Source organism: Cicer arietinum, chromosome 7 (genome assembly GCF_000331145.2).
Source record: "Cicer arietinum cultivar CDC Frontier isolate Library 1 chromosome 7, Cicar.CDCFrontier_v2.0, whole genome shotgun sequence".
NCBI classification, from domain to species: Eukaryota; Viridiplantae; Streptophyta; class Magnoliopsida; order Fabales; family Fabaceae; genus Cicer; species Cicer arietinum.
Genome location: NC_021166.2, coordinates 7,358,722 through 7,378,026, shown reverse-complemented (window position 1 = coordinate 7,378,026; position 19,305 = coordinate 7,358,722). Strand labels below are relative to the sequence as shown.

The following is a 19,305-nucleotide window of genomic DNA, read 5'->3' as shown; positions in this document are numbered from 1 at the left end:
CTGTTTGCAGCATCCATTAAAATCTCCCTGCATATTTATTTGTCATAAACATCGAACCCATCAATCAGCACATAAATTGCATGCAAACACATCCATGCGAAGAATAGATGTCCCCTAGACTCCTCACACTGAACCCACAACCAGTGGTATATCTAAGGTCCTGGGTCGTTGGTGGCAAATTATTTAACTTCAATTAATACTATCATATCATACACAAGAAAATAAAGACATAAATATTAAAATAAAATAAAAATCTTTACTTACCAGACCTATATGTTAGCATCACATAACTTCTTTTAAATGAATAAAACATGTTGTTACCTCGAAAAAAATGGATAAAGCACAAGTTATTTTCTTTTAACTTTCATTTTTTTCCGCTTAGGTTTCGTAAAGACACGTGCAATTTACAACATGCTCCATTATGTTTTATATACTTGATGATGTAATGTAAAAAGACTAAAAGCGAGCCAATCCGTATGCTGTCAAAATAACAAGGTCTGCTTAATTTTCGGTTAACTATTGTTTTCAGAGAAACTTTGCTGATAATTTTGTTTTTTCCCCAATGGTCAATGAAGCTCAAGTAACAAAAACAACATTACCATGAGCAAAGATGCTAAAGTGATCTCAAACGTACCCTTAGTGTCATATGCACGGTACAGCTCCAGCATAATATATTTGATTATGGGGACAGTGTAATGGAAATGTGTACTCAGTCTTTAGTTAAAATATAGAATATAATAACAGGATACAGAGGTTTAATATTTACAGTACTTTTCCACTGTCTTTCAATTCAAATGCAATATAATATCGATTGAACTACTCTTGGTAACTGTCACTAATGAAAACAACAAAATACTGGCATTCTGCAACTTAAACATTACCGATTAAAGAATTTGAAATACAGTTACCAGCAGGGTTTTGAAAAACAGTCCACGGCCAAGAAAACGGCTGCCACAAAAAGAAACAGGTAGCAGCCGTTACTGTTATTCTCTATTTTAATCAATGGCAGAGCTTGCCTAAAAAGTTTGGGGAGGCCGACATAAAAATGCAACAAAAAAACTCAAACACTTTATATGGACATAAAATCAAACACCTTATGTGCAACACAAAAACTCTAAACAAAAAGCACCACTAACGTCTAATTGAAACACCAAATCAAAGCTCCAAACTCAACGCTAACAAAATAAGCTTTAAATTTCATGCTAACTGAACAACATAAGCAAAAAGTAGAATACACAAAAATATCGGGTACCGCCATATAAGTTAAATTCTTAGGATAGGTAAAACTCAACAAAATGGAGAACTCAAAACTGACACAGGAGCGACGAACTAAGAAAAATTGAAATCAAAACTAACAGAGTCAGAGGAGCGACGAACTATCAAAACTAATTAACAGAGGAGCGACGATTCAAACTAACAGCATTCCAAATCAAAACTAACTAACAAAAATCAGCACTAACAAAATAGAAATCTGAACTTTTTGAACAAAGCAGCAACACAATCTGGAGACAGATGAGGTTGCGGCAAACAGAGAGCGAACGGCCACAGAGGCAGTCAGGCAGAGGCGGCCGCAGGCCCGCAGCGAGCAGAGGAGCGATCTGGACCGGAGGCAGAGTGACGCGGCGCGCGTTTGTCGTGATTCGTGAATCTGATTCTGGAGGAGGGAGAGAGGAAGGCTGGAAGAGAGAGGAATAAAGAGAAAACTGATAATCTCCTTTACTTGTGACCTTCTCTCGTCTCTCAACCACTGTTATATATATTATATGATAGTGCAAAATAGTGAAATCATTAATGCGGCAATTGCAACCGCTATTTAAAACCTGGTTAATACATGAAATTTGATGATAAGTTGATGAAAGAACTCGAGAAGAAATACAAATATTTAATTTGTTTAAAATGTAGAATGTAGCTAATTCAGTGTTTGATTGTAAAACTGAAGGAGTTGAAGTATTATCCATCGCGTGCACATTGGGAACTACCAACCCCGCAAAACTAACAGTTAATCATAATGTGTTTATTATGTTGTCAATCGCGCCGCTTTAGCGCGGAATCGCGGTGCAGAGTGGAGCTCTGCTGCGATGCGGTGCGTTGCCTTTTGAAGCGGTGGTTATCGCAGCAGCAAATCGCGATGGAATCGGATCTTCGCGCCCGCTATAGAAGAGGGGAAGGAATCTGAAAAGAAGGAGGAGGAAAACCTGGAGTTTCTCGATGTTGCTGGCGGCGACGACCAACTCCGATTACGTTTTCCGGTCAGTTGAGTTCAGCTCGTATTAATTTAATTTCCATATTCACGTTTTTCAAAAGCTATATATTGGCCCGGTTCGCAGTGTATTATTTATTTGGGGCTAATTAATTCATCTAGCTTAGAGTGTTAGGTTGCATTAAGACCTCCTTATTAGTTCCAATTTCAAATTTCAAATTGATGATATTTTATTTTTCACTTTCTACTTTACTTTCTTTTTTTTTCAAAGGTTAAGGATTAAATTTTATTAAGGTGTACACAACAAGGACAAGGAGTGCTCGAGAGACTCCTACATTACTTGATTTGAAATTTCCAAATTCATTCCTTCACCACAACCTAAGTTTAAAATATGAAAAACAATGCAATACAATGTTAAATGATAAACGATGTTAGCTAATATTAACATATTTAAACTGAATAGGATTATAACAATTATTTTTCATGCTGCTATGTATAGCGAGAAAAAGTTGGCCTACTTTCTATTGTTGCATTCAAAATTTAATTTTGCAAGAACATTGTTTTTAACATTCACTTGTTTTGATTGTTAAATGTTTATTGATGCTATTACATGATCTTTTAAATGTATTTGGTGCAATGCATATAAGAATTGGAATTGACCTGACGTAAATAGATAAAATCTCATTTGTTAATAAAATATACGACTTAGATCTCATTTATTATCTATAAAACTATTTTTTTAAAATGAATTTTCATCATTTTTAACGTCTAATTGTAATTCCCCCCTCCGATTAAGTGGAAGATGGGAAACCAAATTTTTTAAGAAAAATACTAGTCAAGTTTTTTTGGACAGGAAAAATATTGTCGAAGTTGAGAGAAGAAAATCAGGATATGGGTGTGAAAATCAAATATGTGGGATATAATCCGGGTCGTTAATAAAGGGGAAAAATAAATTAGACGGCCCAAATTCAAAAAAGAAAACGAAGCCGACTAACTAAAGCAACATTGGGCTTAGTGGATAGCTGGCTAAATGGAAGACTCAACTCCACTGGGTCGACTTCGACTCACTCACTCACACACATTTGTTGCTTTCTCTCTCCTCTTTCTACATTCGCTTCGCTCGGTGAGAAAAACGGTTTGAGCCAGCGAAGCCGTGGCAGCAAAAAAGACGAGATCTGCAGCGACGCGGCTCTAACAACTTAAACCCTCTCTCTCGGCTCAGATCCACTACACGCCGATCTCTTCTCTCAGCTAAAATTTAATCTCTCTCCATTTTCCCTCCTTCTTGATCACAGTCAGAATTCTCCGCCAAAATTGAATTTCTGAATAATTCTTCCTCGTGAACTCTCCCTCTCCCCTTTCTGGTATTCCCCACTTTCCATTTTAATACCGCTTTGACTTTTTTATCTTAATTATTATTGTTCTTGATTTCTAGTTCACTAATCAATGTTCATGTTTTTTTATTGTAATTTGTTTTATTCTCACTTATTACCAGATAATAATAATAGGTGATGATTACATGGACTGGGGTGTTAATAATAATCACAACAACAATCACTACAGAACGTACAAAGGTTAGTACCTACAAATTTGTTTATTACTACTTACTACTTCTAGTTCCAACATTATATGTGTAAATTGGATTTTCAAGACTCTTATTGAGATTTTTTTTGTTCACTTCTTTGATTAGACGATAATAATAATAATAATAAATCCATGACGGATTTGACACTCATTTCAAACATGGATCCTGTAAATATTGGCCTTGGTTGTTCAGAAAAGCCAATTCCTGTCACTTCAGTCAAACCAAGAAAGAAAACAATGACTTCAGTTTATTTGAAGTTCTTTGAGACTGCTACTGATGGAAAAACAAGGAGATGCAAGTTTTGTGGACAAACTTATTCCATTGCAACCGCCACAGGTTCCATTACCTTTCTTATTCAATAGGGTGTGTGTGTGTGTCTGTGTATATATATATATATCTTTTCCAGTCTTGTCAAATTGATCTTGTGTCACTTGCCTTAGGCCAAAACTCCCTATCAAACACTGATACAGATGTGAACACTAGACACAATACTAATAATAATTTGAGAAAATAGAAGTAATTGAATGTAACATGTGTTGGTGTCGTGTCTGGTGGCTTGGTGCTACACAAATGCTGATTATATCCCGCTCTATTAGTAGTTTCTGTTTATGCCTTTTTGTTTTCTTATTTCAGTATACATTTGATCCTAGATGAATTTTACATTGTAGCATCCTTGGTTGTGAAGATGTTTTACTAGAAATTGTGATTTTGTACACATATAGACTAAAGTTCCTTGATTTATGTAGGCAATTTGGGGAGGCATCTTGCTAATCGCCATCCAGGATATGATAAGTCGGTGGAAGCTGTCAGCAATTCAGCAACTCGGCCGACTACTGTTGTCAAGAAGTCTCAGCCTCAAGAGAAAGCAAACGAGATGGATTATGATCATCTAAATTGGTTACTCGTTAGGTGGCTTGTTTTAGCTTCTCTCCCACCTTCAACTCTAGAAGAGAAGTGGCTTGTGAATTCTTACAAGTTTTTGAATCCATCTATACAAATTTGGCCTCATGACAAGTACAGAACTGTACTTGATGAAGTTTTCAGAAGTATGAGGGAAGATGTAAGAGCATTGTTAGAACAGGTTTCTTTTAAGTTATCCATCACACTTGATTTCTGGACTTCTTTTGAACAGATCTTCTATATGAGTGTAACGTGTCAGTGGATTGACAAAAACTGGAGCTTCCAGAAGTTGCTTCTTGATATCTGTCGCATACCCTATCCATGTGGGGGTGCAGAAATCTATCGTTGCCTCGTGAAAGTTCTTAAATTTTACAATATTGAGAACAGAGTCCTGTCATGTACCCATGATAATAGTTCAGGTGCAATGCATGCCTGCCATACTTTGAAAGAGGACTTGGATGGTCAGAAAATAGGACCATTCTGTTATATTCCCTGCGCTGCTCGTACTTTGAACTTGATAATAGATGATGGATTGAGATCTGTAAAACAAGTAATTTCGAAGATCCGAGAGTTTGTAATAGAGTTAAATGCCTCATCAGTAATTTCTCAGGATTTTATTCAAATATCAACAGCTTATCAAGAAGGTACTTGGAAATTTCCTCTCGATGTTTCAGCTAGGTGGAGTGGAAACTACCAAATGCTTGATGTTGTTCGCAAGGTATCTCTTTAATTAACAAGCATTGAACATAAGAATTGTCCAGAAAATAACATGATAATTTTCTCAAATTAGTGTTTGCATTGCAATACCAATATTTTACAAGACAAAAGAATTGGAATGACTTTGTATGCCAAAAGTTTTTCATATCTGCTCTTGTCTGAAACTGCAAGAACTTTTCTGTGTTTTCTAATTAATGCAGCCTGTGTGTTGATGTTGTTGTGAATGGAGCACTTCATTAGAATTTTGTTATGTATTACAGTCATGTAGCATGCGACAGCACTCTTGTATATTAAGATATCATTCAAATTCAAAATTAGAAGCAATGGATAATGTAAAACAATGTATATTTTTCATGATGCAGGCTGGTAAGTCAGTGGATGCGGTTATTCGTAAATATGAGGAGACACTAGGCAGTAGGATACTGTTGGGACCATCGGACAAAAGTGTGGTTAACATCATGCATCAATATCTTGAACCATTCTACAAGACCACGAACGACATCTGCACCAGCAAGGTTCCAACCGTTGGACTTGTCCTTTTCTTTATGGATCACATCTCAGAAACAATTGCTACATGCAGAGAATCACGTCCCAGCCCAGAATGGCTAAAAAGTGCTGCAGAAGAAATGGCTAAAAAGGCTAGAAACTATATCAATCAAGTTTGCAACATATTTACATATATGACAGCTATTCTAGATCCTCGAATAAAGGGAGAGCTGATTCCCGATAGTTTAAACTCACAAAGTTTTCTGGAAGAAGCAAGGACGCATTTCATAAGAAATTATTCTGTTAACCATTTATCCCTCATGAGTTCTGGTTACAATGCACAAGAAATAGAAGATGGTGGCAATGTTTCTTTTGCTGAGGAAATAGCTCGCAAAAAGCGTAGGACGAACATGACCTCTGCCACTGATGAGCTTACACAATACTTGTCAGAGGCTCCAGCTCCTATAGCAACAGATGTTCTAGAGTGGTGGAAGATCAACAGTGCACGCTACCCTAGACTGTCTGTGATGGCTAGAGATTTCCTTGCTGTGCAAGCAACTTCAGTAGTGCCTGAAGAACTTTTCTGTGGCAAGGGTGATGAAATAGACAAGCAACGATTCTGTATGCAGCACGATAGCACACAAGCTATTCTTTGTATCAAGTCATGGATTCAGGTTGGAATCAAGTTCAAGTTTAAATCGACTGAGATAGATTATGAGAGGTTGATGGAACTAGCAGCTGCAACAGATAATAGCCCTGCGATTTCTGAGAAGAAGCAAAAATTATAATAGAAAATGGCAGCATTGACAGTTCGTAATTAACATGCAACATTACTGTCACTGTTAGTTATATATATCTTGACTTTGGCTCATTTTCACTCATCGTCAAAGTAGATTAAGTTAACTGTTTTTATTTTTAAAAAAAACTTATTGAAGTACTATATTAATATGGTATAATGTATCGTATTAATATAATGTATTATGTTGTACAGCTCTGAATTCTGAAAATTACTAACCCAGAGAGATATGAAATATGCTCCTTGATGATGGAACTCTCCGTCTCTTTGTGCCTGCATGATTTAACAATAAAAAAACATTTTTGTTTTATCCTTTTTACGGTTAGATCCTTTTTTAATTTGTTTAAATATAAATAAAGAAATGCCTTTTTGTTGTTTGACGGTTCCTTCCATCCGTATTGAAAAGAAAAAGTCCAAGTCTGATGGTAGTGATCCACCCTAATGTAAGGGAACCCACCCAAAAAGAAAACCCCATTGATTTCCCACCTCCATCCACGTATACCACTTGCATGTATCTCATCAAAATAACAACCCCACACCTGTCACTTTATTAATTTCACACACACTCCACCACACTCTCCCTTTCTTTATTTTCATTTCATTTGTCTCACTTTCCTCTTTCTCTTGTACAACAACAAATTATCAATCAATCTCATGGCTGATCTTAACCAAAGCTCAGCCTATACACAAAGACCCACAACCACCGCCACGTCATCGTCCTCATCAGCGGCGTTTCTTAAAAGGCTTCACGACCTTCACGCCCCTAACTCAACCCAACTCGTTGGCATCTTAACCCTTCTCGTTACCGGATCCATTCTCCTCCTCTTCACCGGTTTAACCGTATCTGCCACCGTTATCTCTATCATCTTCTTCTCGCCGTTGATCATCGTTTCCAGCCCAATATGGGTCCCAGCTGGTACCTTTTTCTTCCTCCTAACCGCTGGATTCCTGTCCATGTGTGGATTCGGTCTCGTCGCTGTTGCTGCTTTCTCTTGGTTGTACCGTTACTATAGAGGTCTTCACCCGCCCGGTTCGGACCGGTTCGATTATGCTCGGAACCGGATTTATGATACTGCTTCCCATGTTAAAGATTATGCTAGAGAGTATGGTGGGTATTTGCAGAGTAAGGTTAAAGATGCAGCGCCCGGTGCTTGAACCAAACCGGTTTGCTTTTCTTTAATCGTATCACATATATATTGAACCGGTTTTTTGTTTTTTTATTTATTTATTAAGTTAAGGTGTTTGTAATGCTAATGGTTGTAGAATTAAGAAGTCGTGTGATGTTTATTAATTATTCTTTTGTTCCTTTTTTCTTTGTCTTTGTTGTCATGGTGTCTGTGTCTGTGTTTTGTATCTTCATCATCTGGACATGAGAAGAATCGCCAATATATTACCTTTGTTAGTTGTTACTCTAACATCATCAATCGATCATTCTCTTTTTTTAGCATCATTGTCTTCGTGATTGTAATCAATTAATGCAACAAATTCAGCAGCACCTTTTTGTTAACCAAAAAAACTACTAGAGCTCTGTATTGTTGTCAAATTGTGCTACAGACTAATGTCCCAAATTTCCAATTCAAGTGTTATTATCGTAGGTCTTCACGCATATATTAAAACAAAAATGTAATTTGAATAGTAGATTTTACAAACAAAATAAAAACATTATACAATTTTTTAAGAAACCACTTTTTAATTTTTATTTATTTAAATAATCAATATTAATAATTATAAATTATTTTTTAAATGGAGCCAGTGGTTACATCATTAGTAGCTAGCCAGTGGTTTTTATTCGGAGAAATTAACCATCCATCCGCTTCCGTTTATATCTCCCTAGTTAAAACACCTATATGTTACACACAATTTGGGATTTACATTTGACTTTTATACAAAATGCTAACAGAAAATTTTGAAATATTTGAAAATTTGATTCAATTCAAAAGTTTTGAAATATAAAGCGAGTATGTATTCGAAGATTTCAGTAGATGTTTGAAACATTAAATTTTTAGAATTAAAACCTTCGAAACACGAATTTTCTATCAATTTTCGACTGGGAGAAGTTGAGTTGACATATGAGACCTACGTAATTTAATGTGATTTAGGTGAATTTTAATCAATAAAATAAAGTGTGTTAGAGAATGTTTTTTTTAATATTTTCTTTTTTAGGGTCCGTTTGATGTGAATTATAGGACAAAAACAATATAATATAAAGTTTGATAAAGATGTAATATTATAGTTATTTGATAAACATTATCATATGTTATATTTGGTATACACATGATAACAATATTTTATTTTGTCATATATTTGATACATATTTTATTATGATATGATATTATATTTAAATTTAAAAACAAAATCATGAAAAATCAAATAGTTCTACTTTATTTATTAGAATATAAATAAAGATATAATCTATAATATATATAAATAGTAAAAATATTGTTCTAAACAAATTATATTTATTTTAAAATTTTAAATAATTTTTTATATTTTTATAAACTTAAATACTAATTTATAACATTATATAAAAAGACAAAACTACTCCTGTGATAAAATTATAGATATTTTTTAAATTCATTATTAATTTTTTATTTTTAAATTTAAGATCAAATTCTATTAATTATATTTATATTTGATTAGATTTACATTTTTATATTTTATAGTATACTGCTTCCCATGTTAAATAATATATATATATATATATATATATATATATATATATATATATTATATTTTATAAAAATAATTGAGTAAATTATTATTTTTATTATATTATGCTGATTTCTAATTTAACTTATATTTAAGATATAAATTTCAATTAGAGAGACATGATATTATAGAATTTTGAATTAACTTATCATAACATGTTGATTGAAATATTAAATGCAGACATAATATAATAATTTATTTTTATCATGCTTTTTATCTCTGAGATTTGACATAAACTCCTCTTTTATTTAAATTTGTATTGGGTTTTACATCATCAAAAATTTTGACACCTTTATTGTTTAAGTTAATTTTTTAGAATGAGATCTAAACTCATTTGAAACACATTGTTTCACTAAAAAAATACAAAATAATAGAGATTCACTCTAAAGTTTCATTTCTTGGCCTCAATCTCTTCCCTCTGCCCATTTTTTTCTTTTCATTTTTCTACTCCTTTTCATTTCAAGTAACAAAATGTCATCCATAAATCATACATTCAAAATGATGTTTTTATATGGAATTTTTGAGTTAGAGTTAGTGTTTCAAGAAAGATAAAAATAATTATTTTTTGAAATTTATTTATTGAAATTATTTGAAGTAAGTATAAAATTAAAATATTAAGACATCCCTAGACACATGTAGTTTTGTTTAAGAACATATATTTGATGTTTAGGGTAGTTGGAGAATAAATCTTATCGATTCTTTTAAATTGTGAGTAGATAACAATTATCATCACATATTTTTATTATTATTTTATTCATTTTATATGTTAAAGTATCTATTCTAAAAAAAAAAAGAAACACGATCTTTATAATTATTCTTTGTCATTATATATTTACTTTAATCTCTTTGACATATATAATACGTTTTTAGTTTAATTTATTTATGAACTATAAAATATTTAAATATTGGAATGATGTATATTTGAAAATTTTGTGTTTTTATATATTACAATAAAATCAAAATGATTTTAAAATGTATTTTAAAAACCTCTATTATCATTACATGGCGGATATAGTAGATAGATATAGTTACATAATTTTGATTAAATATAATTACTATTAAATGGAGTTGCATCAGAATGTTATAACTATAAAATAAAAAATTAAAGACCAAAAACTATAATTTTACAACACTAGTTTATATAGGGGATGGAATTAACTACTTTATTTATTATTATTTTTTTCTATCGAAAAGGAATTATATCAAACATAAAACATAATAAAAACTTATCTATACTATAACATTATATTTTTTTTAGGAAATATCTACAATAATAGATAAAGAGAATAACCTATTCGACATGGCTTTTTTATGGAGATATTTATCTCTTTCTTGCATGTCTTTGAAATACCTTCCTTTGCACTTAATTTAATTACACAAAAATAATATATTAAAATATATACCCACATTAGTATAAAAAAAATGATCTTAAAGAAATAATATTTTTGGTGGACTTAAAAAAAAAAATTACATAATTAAAAAGATGTCTCACTTATTTATCTATCACAATTCTATTTGACCAACAAACTCCCCTTAGAATTGTGTAAAGAAAAAACATACTATTCTTCGAATTCGAAAACTGGAAAAGAAAACTATATAAAAAATGATAATTACAAATTAATGTGAAGGTTTTGTGTCGAGTGTATTCATTTTGATTGTCACATTGGGGATATTTTAGGAATTGAGTAATTGAAAAATATTATATAAACCGTGATTCTTCGAGTACTTTTTCCCCAACTTCAATATTTTACTGGATTTCACTATTAGTAGCATTTTAAAAATATATATATTTATAGCTGAAAAATTATGCTGCTACTTCTAATGATGTTGAAGTAAGTTAACTTTTCGTAGTTAATCAACTAAGTTTAAGTAGGTAATGCGGAATTCAACGACAGGTTTTGTAATAATCATGCCGATTGTGTTGTAAGTTCTGTTCTTTTACCTCCACCATTCAGATGGTACTTTCAAATTTGTAATAGAAAAAGGTGTGCGTTCATTGTTTATCACTTTAATCCCTTTTGATTTATTCGCCTATCAGCTTTGTTGCTATGTTTTTCGTCCCTCTTGGCTCTTGCTCATTGTTCTCGGTTTCATTTATCGAGACATGTAATTGATTCTTAAATAGTGGCTACAGCCGTACCATAACAAGTTATAAAATCATGACTTCGAAAAAAATTACGGGTTGATTTTTAGTTTGAATCCATTTTATGAAATTTTCGTTGAATATTAATAATCTAAACCGTGAAACATTTATATGTGATATATACTTTCGCAGACCAATTTAATCCAAATGGGTTCAATTGAGTATTGGTTTTGATATATTCTGGTGTAATCTTATCCTTCATCTAAACTATTTAATTTACAATTTTGTAAAAAAAAATAAATAAATAAAATAGTATGACTATACAAATTGAGTTCGTTCGCGCAATAAAGTAAGAGATTTATGTTTGTTCATATTAAAACAACAAGACAATGAGACGACAAATTTGTTTTTCATCTTACCAGCTACGCCACCGTCGTCTCAACCAATCCCATACCTCCGTCTCGCCTCGTGCCTTCAGACTCAAATCCATTTATTCCTCCCACTCCCTCAAGCGACAACCTCTTTTTAACCTGCATTGATGACAATGACCATACCAACCTCGACAACTATGAGATAATACCGTGCATCCCCACTTTAATTTTTCCATCCCAAATAAAAATATAATTTTATCTTTTAAAAAATTTACCACTCAATTATTCACTCTATTTCTTAAAACTTACAAAATTTATATTTTTATTCTAAATTTTTTAAAATAAAACACAAAAATTTCGAAATATAATATAAAAGTGACAGATTAAAATTACATTTTTATATAAATCAGAGATGAGATTTAAGGGGGAGTATGTGATAGAAAATTCGATTGATTTGATAGTCAATGAGTGCTGAAGGATAGAAAGCTTTTCGGCGGTGTAACATTGGAAAACCCAATTAGGGGTTTAAAGGATTTATAAAACTAACCTTCGAATTTTTAGGGTTTGGAGAAACCCAACCACTTTTCTAATAGTTTGGTTTCGCTCTCGTTCTTCCTCTTTGTTGTCTTAGGTTCAGGCGCTCTGCCCTGTCAGTCGTGGCCGCCGGCTGGCCTCCAGCTAACGTCTCTCCCTCCGCTCACTTGTGGTGTATTTGTCTCTCCCTCCTCTCTCTTATCGCATCTCCTTGCATTGCACGCGGTTGCGCCGCCTCTCTCAGCCTTTCCGTCGCTGTCTCACCGCGCCGCCTCTCAGACTCTCTGCCTCTCATACTTTTCTGGTATTTACTGTTTTCCTCTTCTACTATCTCTGAATTTTGAATTGACGAAGAAGAAGGAACAAGGTTGCGACTGATTTGTTATTTCTTATTTTTAAGTTCTGTTTGTGGTTTGCAATAATTTTTGGGGGCGACGAATGAGTTATTTGAATGAAAGTATATATGAATCAATTGTAATATTTTGTTAGTATTTGTTGCTCCCCTCAGTATTGTGAGCAAGATCCGCCACTGACCTGAAGTTCGTGCCTTTGAGACATTCTCTTTGTTGCCTTCACATGAGATCAGAATGAAGAAATTTATTTGTATATCCAATATAATTTAGGCACATAGATCATATTTTATCTGATTCGTCTCTCCCCGTGTGTTGTATGCAGGAATGGAAATCAATTTGGGGAGTCATGCATTTGACATTGATTTTCATCCATCTGATAACCTCGTTGCTACTGCACTCATTGATGGCAACCTTCACCTGTAAGTTGCTCTCCAATTAGTTTTCCACAAAGCAACATTATTATTATTATTATTGTTGCTGTTGCTGTTGCTGCTGCTCCATTTATAGTATTGATTATAGTGAATCACGTGTCCTGCAGATACCGTTATAGTGATAACTCTGATAACAACCCAGTGAGGTATAAATTCTCAACTCAATTTTATTTTTTATTTTTTCAGATACTAGAGATGCTCATGAATATTGGCTTTATAGGTGTTTCCAATTTTGTTTTCCATCACTATATTAATACATTAGATGACGCTTGTAGCCCAAACATTGCAGTTACTTTTATTTTTCTAAATTCCAGGGTGTTGGAAGTTCATGCTCACACCGAGTCTTGCAGAGCTGCTCGATTTATCAATGGCGGACGTGGTAATGCACTTCGTAGCTTTTGGTCTTCCATTTCTTTTTGTTTTAGATTTTATTATTATTCTGGTTATGTTTTTAATGATTTCATTTGGATGCTTTGACTTTATGCTTGTTGTATTGCTTGTGTTTTAGGGCTGTTGACGGGTTCTCCCGATTGCTCGATACTGGCTACAGATGTGGAAACTGGATCTGCCATTGCCCGACTTGATAATGCCCACGAGTGAGTAGATTTGTTGCCAGGACTTGTCAGTCATGTTTTGGCTTGTTGAATATGTGTGTGCTGATAACTTCGTAATTTCCTATGGTTTTTTGTTTTGATGCAGCGCTCCGATCAATAGATTGATAAACTTGACCGAGTCAACCGTTGCTTCAGGTGACGATGAAGGTTGTATTAAGGTAACTTGTTTGTTTCATTTCACAATTGTCGCAGTTGCTTTTGTTCTGAATTCCAGATTATGTTGTGGAGTGCGTTGACAACATTTGACATATATATTCATCCACTTCTGAACAAAAACTTAGTACTAGTTTTCAACCATCGCAACCTTTGGCCAACTTTTAAATTAATTATGGAAAAGATCAGACAATCATTGCTTCCTCAGTTCTTTTTATTTGATGCTTACGCCTTGTAGGTTTGGGATATCAGAGAACGTTCTTGTTGCAATTCATTTGAAGCCCATGAGGAATACATTTCAGACATGACTTTTGCATCTGATGCAATGAAACTATTGGCCACAAGGTAACCAATTCAGTAGCTTTCTTCACCTACCTGAAAATATGAATGGATAGAAAATATTACCGTAGTTAACTTGGCACGAGGCACTGATTGTAAAGATGTTTTTCAACTTTATAGTGAAGGGGATGCTGTATTGATTTGTAATTGCAAAATCTTCTTGTTGGTCTACCTATACATCCCAGAGTTGCATTTGAATGCAACAATACCAGCAAGATAATCATATACTTTAGCTTTGAAAGTCTTTTAGAAGTTTTTTTCCCATCATGTTATTTCATACTTATTTTGCCAAATAGAAATTAAAGAAAAACCTCATATGACTGATAGTAACTACTATAAAAGTAAGATTATGTTTTTCTAGTTTTAGTGGTTGTCATTGACAAGCTGGTTGCTGGTCCAGGCAAAAACTTATTAGCATAAGCTGGTGTGGAATTACAAATAAATATTTTTATTGTTAATTTGAACAATTCAGTAATGTCCAAAGGTAGGGATCAATCATTTTTATCTTAGCAATTACTTAAATAATGCATATCCTAGCTTTACATTTTATCTTAACAGCTGTTTTCACATAAGTGACTTTTTCCGTGCTTATTAAAAGTAATTTACTACTACCTCTGTCTCTAAATATGAGCCCTTATTGCAAATTTCACTCTTAATAAGAAAAGTTGGCAGTGTAGTTATTAACTACCTCTGTCTCTAAATAAGAAAAGTTGGCTGTGTAGTTAATGTGTCCATTTTGTATAGAAAATGACTAAGATGTCCTTTGCGTATTGATGTATTCAATAATGATTTTTCATATTCCAAGACAAATTAGTAGTATTAATTAGGGTTATGTTTGGAAAAAATAATAAATGCATTTAGTAAATAGAAAAGGGGCTCATATTTGAGGACAAATTTTTTTGTCAACGGGTGCATATAATTATCTAGCAGATAGTAGAAAGTAAAGAGGACATTCTTTTACATTATTAAGTTGGTTTTCATTTTGGGTGTGACCTCGTGGGACTGTAAATATGCAAAAATGTTATTTACCCAGTACTTTTTTTTTACGTTTTAGTTTTAATCTTCCTATATAGTATGTTCCACTGTCAACAGATCCTTGCAATATGCTTCATGAATAACAATACGTTTTTCAAATTCTACTTTCTCCGACTTATTGTGTACTCTAAATTGATTTTTCCTTACTTTACTTTTGTTATGAAGTGGAGACGGGACTCTTTCTGTTTGCAATCTTCGCCAAAATAAAGTAAGTCACATATATGTGTTTTCTGATTCCTTTGAAACATAAACCAAGAAACGTTTTTTTATCAGCATTTGGATTTTGACTACCCTTTTCTTGCTTTACTAACAGGTCCAAGCCCAATCTGAATTTTCTGAAGATGAGCTGTTATCTGTTGTTCTAATGAAGGTATCATCAGAGTCATTGACCTACATTTTTGGAGTTTATTTTTAAAATGTTAATTTGAAAAAGAACTATTACTGAACTTCATTTATAAAAATGTTTTTTGTGCCTTTTTCTCTCTTCATGGTAGAAGAACTAAATGTCTTTTGTTTTGAGAAAATGTTTTTATTTTCATTTTCTGTTCCCATTGTTAATTACAAAAATGCCACCTTTTTATTTTATTTTATTTTATTTATCATTATCAGAGTTTTATTTAACTATTGTTTTCTTTACAACATTTTGAAAAAAATGCATAGTAAATCAAAGAGGATATTTTTGTATTTAAACAAGAAATGAGCAAACATTTTTACTTTCTATTAACCTTATATCTTCTATTTTCGTTGTCACTCAAATTAATTCATATTTTTGCCATATGCCTCAATATTAAAGACATGTTTTTTATACTAAAAAGCAACTTTTAATTATTTACTGCATGAGCAAGCATGCAATTTGTCAATGTCTTTAGCTGTTACCTTTGTACTGAATGGTAGACTGTGTTTGACACAAGTGTCATCTATTTAAACATTTACATGACTAATGTTTGCATTTTTGGGCTGGGAGATTAGAATGGTAGGAAAGTTGTTTGCGGATCACAAAATGGAATCCTGCTATTGTATTCATGGGGATGCTTCAAGGATTGCAGGTACATGGTGTAGATTATGTCATTGTTACATCAATTGATGAAGTAAATACATCAATTGGATGTTGTCTTTATGTTATTATTATTATTATTGTTATTATTATTATTATTATTATTATTATTATTATTATTATTATTATTATTATTATTATTATTATTATTATTATTATTTCTTTTATTATTTCTTCTACCTCTTTGACTTATATATTCTTCCTAATGGTTCAATTCCAGCGACCGATTCGTTGATCTCTCTTCAAACTCTATTGATACCATGTTAAAGGTGAGTGGATTGCTTAACATGACAATTCACGTATTAGTACGCCTTTTTTTACCAACATGGGTATTTTAATAATTTTCTTTTGATTATCTTAGCTTGATGAAGATAGAATTATTACTGGATCAGAGAATGGGATGATCAAGTGAGTCTTTAGTAGTTTTAGAGCATTGTATCTCTTGTTCGAATCTTATTTCAATATTTTATTTCATTTGTTCTTTGTTTCATTTGTATATACTTTTTTTTTATGTTCAGCTTGGTTGGGATATTGCCAAACAGAATCATTCAGCCAATTGCAGAGCACTCTGAATATCCTGTTGAGTGTCTCGGTAACATAATCTTACTTTTTTCTCCTAATTTGATGTGGCTGTTTTGGCTCAAGAGTGGAGGAACCTATTGTTCCGAAGTCCGAAACTCAATTTCTTAGCCATTAGTTTTGTAGTTTTTACTATATTTAACCTAATTATTGTGTCCTCACGCACTAGTGTATGTTTTCATGTTTTTTCTTGTTTGTGGCTTCCAGTATTTGACTTATGGTTTTCTTCGGTCTTGTAGCATTCTCTCATAATAAAAAGTTTCTTGGAAGTATTGCACATGATCAAATATTAAAGGTATTTTTCTTAATTTCCAAAAAATTATAGGAATTGACTCCCCGGTTGCCTTAATTTTTGCAACGTTATCAAAGACACATTTTAATGATTGTTACTTTAAGCCACTATCTCATCATTGTAATGTGTGGCTTGTAAGAATGGTGCCAGGGCTTAATTAAAGTAAGTGATTTGAAGACTAGAAAAGTGAGCTAGAGTCCCACTAGGATTTATATGAATATTGCTTCCACAATTTAAAATTTCTGTTTCCTTCATGCAAAGGGTTACGATTTTGCGTAGAATTAACTAATTTCCAGTAAATGAGCTGAGTGAAAGACGCAGAATGCTGTGCTTATAATGATGCATATTTACCTGTATTTGTATTATACCATGTTTGGATAATATGGTTATGACATAGATTACAATTTGCTGCTTACAAATGCTGGACAAAACACAGTAAGATCATGGTTATCAAGATCTAGGTTTAAATTTTAATATCTTACGATTATGTGATCCTAATTATAGTAAGATAACCTATGTGAGCAAATTAGTTCATGAGATGGATGAAAGAAAAATAAACACATTTTTACATATTGGTTGGTTCAAAATGTTGGTTGTGAATCCGTTGAGGTGCCCTTCATCATATCATGGATGGTGGGTCACTGTTGTGTGTGTGTATATATATCTATGTCTGATTAACCAGCAAGATTTTTCATTTGTGCAGCTATGGGACTTGGATAATATACTTCAAGGTCCAAGCACACAGAGAAACGAAACTGCGGTGATTGGCAATGAAGTTGACAGTGACAATGAAGATGAGATGGATGTAGATAACAATCGTTCCAAGTCTTCTAAAGGTAAGATATGATTGGCACATGTTACAGCTTGCTTGTTGCTAAACACATAGTGTGGTTATTGAAAGATTATGTGCATGACGTAATTCACTCTTTGTCATATCTTTGTAGGGAAGAAGAGAAAGAATGCAAGTAATGGGCATAATGTAGGTCATTCGAACAGCTTCTATGCAGATTTATAGAAGATTGTGATTGCAACATTTTTGCATAAGCTAATAAGAACACTTGCAAGGGTTATTTCCTTATCAACACATCCTAAAATTTTAGGAGCCCCTTCCCAAAATTTATTCTTATGCACCTTGTCTCGAAGATAGCTTGCGGCACCACCAGGCGCCAACCCTCCAAAATCATCACATCCATAGTTTTTATAAACACAACCTTTTCCTACAGTTTTGATAGCCAAACCTAGTTTTTTATTTACTTTTTTTTCTTTTCCAATAGTAATGATTGTATGCTTTTCTTTTGTCTATAAAGATGTTCGAAATATATGTTAAAACTTAATGTTTATCACGATTTAGGCAATGAAAAAAGAATATCAAAATTATATAACAATAAACTTAAATATCTATGATCAGAATACTTCTGAAAATTCAATAATCACATTATAATAATACTCTATTGATAAATCTGTTATGATGTTTTTCAAATTGTTGAAAACTAAATTCATAAAAGAAGTATTTCACAGATGAGTAGAAGTATGGTTTACATGACTTCAAAAGCAATGTAATCATATATTGACGGAGATAATTCCTAACTTAAGAAAAATAAATGAAGAATGATATAATATGTAATGTCTCTGGGCTAAAAAATCTGTATGATATGAGGAGTTTCTTTGACATTTCTAATCAATAAAATTGAAATCTATGATTTTATGGTTGTTAAAGTTAATTGCAATTGTTTTTTAAAATTCATAATAATTTTCTTTTTACTTTTAAAATTGGTAGTAAAATTTTAAAAATCTCTAATGAAATTTAAATGAATTAGTTAAATGTTGCAACTTTTAGCACTATATTACTCTTAATGGTTATTGCTTTGTCTTTCTTGTACTAGACTAGATTTTAGACAAGTTATCTCTTTTGGGTATTTGACACATTCATTGTTCAAACTCAGTATTTGACCAGAAAAACTAAGTGTAGAGAAAACATGATATCTTGTACATGTTGAATGGGTCAGATACAAATTGTTCTTCAATCTTGATTCAACAAGGCCTAGGTCAACTATACAAGATAAGTTGAAGTCAA

The 19,305-nt window shown here is 32.6% G+C and overlaps 3 protein-coding genes and 1 long non-coding RNA gene across 9 annotated transcripts; 3 read left to right on the top strand and 1 right to left on the bottom strand.

Moving 5' to 3' along the window:
- Positions 1-1,169: 1,169 nt before the first annotated feature.
- Positions 1,170-2,564, bottom strand: LOC113787602 (uncharacterized). The gene is made up of 2 exons (XR_012163872.1): positions 2,196-2,564; positions 1,170-1,820 (listed from the first exon to the last, which is right to left on the bottom strand). It is a non-coding gene; the product is annotated as an uncharacterized lncRNA (long non-coding RNA).
- Positions 2,565-3,237: 673 nt separating this feature from the next.
- Positions 3,238-6,939, top strand: LOC105852474 (putative AC transposase). Of its 4 annotated transcripts, none has more exons than XM_012718080.3 (5): positions 3,238-3,564; positions 3,709-3,774; positions 3,891-4,121; positions 4,532-5,403; positions 5,765-6,939. In XM_012718080.3, the coding sequence occupies exons 2-5, from the start codon at positions 3,720-3,722 to the stop codon at positions 6,674-6,676; spliced, it is 2,070 nt and encodes a 689-aa protein (XP_012573534.1). In that variant the 5' UTR covers positions 3,238-3,564; positions 3,709-3,719; the 3' UTR covers positions 6,677-6,939. The 4 variants fall into 4 exon arrangements, with proteins under 4 accessions (XP_012573534.1, XP_012573533.1, XP_012573536.1 ...); XM_012718079.3 differs by having other exon boundaries at positions 3,696-3,774; XM_012718082.3 differs by lacking the exon at positions 3,891-4,121 and having other exon boundaries at positions 3,239-3,564.
- A 208-nt stretch (positions 6,940-7,147) lies between these two features.
- Positions 7,148-8,108, top strand: LOC101508494 (oleosin G). The gene has a single exon (XM_004508525.4). The coding sequence runs from the start codon at positions 7,339-7,341 to the stop codon at positions 7,837-7,839; it is 501 nt and encodes a 166-aa protein (XP_004508582.1). The 5' UTR covers positions 7,148-7,338; the 3' UTR covers positions 7,840-8,108.
- A 4,129-nt stretch (positions 8,109-12,237) lies between these two features.
- On the top strand, positions 12,238-18,574 carry LOC101507962 (WD repeat-containing protein 55). Of its 3 annotated transcripts, XM_004508524.4 has the most exons (16): positions 12,241-12,685; positions 13,057-13,153; positions 13,273-13,311; positions 13,480-13,544; positions 13,674-13,761; positions 13,865-13,937; positions 14,171-14,277; positions 15,472-15,514; positions 15,620-15,676; positions 16,276-16,352; positions 16,581-16,629; positions 16,722-16,768; positions 16,879-16,952; positions 17,179-17,234; positions 17,935-18,067; positions 18,176-18,574. In XM_004508524.4, exons 2-16 carry the CDS (start codon positions 13,059-13,061, stop codon positions 18,244-18,246), a joined length of 1,074 nt encoding a protein of 357 aa, XP_004508581.1. In that variant the 5' UTR covers positions 12,241-12,685; positions 13,057-13,058; the 3' UTR covers positions 18,247-18,574. The 3 variants fall into 3 exon arrangements, with proteins under 3 accessions (XP_073220005.1, XP_004508581.1, XP_073220004.1); XM_073363904.1 differs by lacking the exon at positions 13,273-13,311 and having other exon boundaries at positions 12,238-12,685; XM_073363903.1 differs by lacking the exons at positions 12,241-12,685; positions 13,273-13,311 and having other exon boundaries at positions 13,352-13,544.
- The last annotated feature ends 731 nt before the right edge of the window (positions 18,575-19,305 follow it).

Coding starts and splice junctions, on each gene's coding strand:
- LOC101507962 (XM_004508524.4), top strand. CDS start 13,059: ATGGAAATCAATTTGGGGAGTCATGCATTTGACATTGATTTTCATCCA. Junction 13,762..13,864: donor CGACTTGATAATGCCCACGA/GTGAGTAGATTT, acceptor GTTTTGATGCAG/CGCTCCGATCAATAGATTGA. Junction 16,353..16,580: donor GGATGCTTCAAGGATTGCAG/GTACATGGTGTA, acceptor GTTCAATTCCAG/CGACCGATTCGTTGATCTCT.
- LOC101508494 (XM_004508525.4), top strand. CDS start 7,339: ATGGCTGATCTTAACCAAAGCTCAGCCTATACACAAAGACCCACAACC.
- LOC105852474 (XM_012718080.3), top strand. CDS start 3,720: ATGGACTGGGGTGTTAATAATAATCACAACAACAATCACTACAGAACG. Junction 4,122..4,531: donor TTCCATTGCAACCGCCACAG/GTTCCATTACCT, acceptor TGATTTATGTAG/GCAATTTGGGGAGGCATCTT. Junction 5,404..5,764: donor TGCTTGATGTTGTTCGCAAG/GTATCTCTTTAA, acceptor TTCATGATGCAG/GCTGGTAAGTCAGTGGATGC.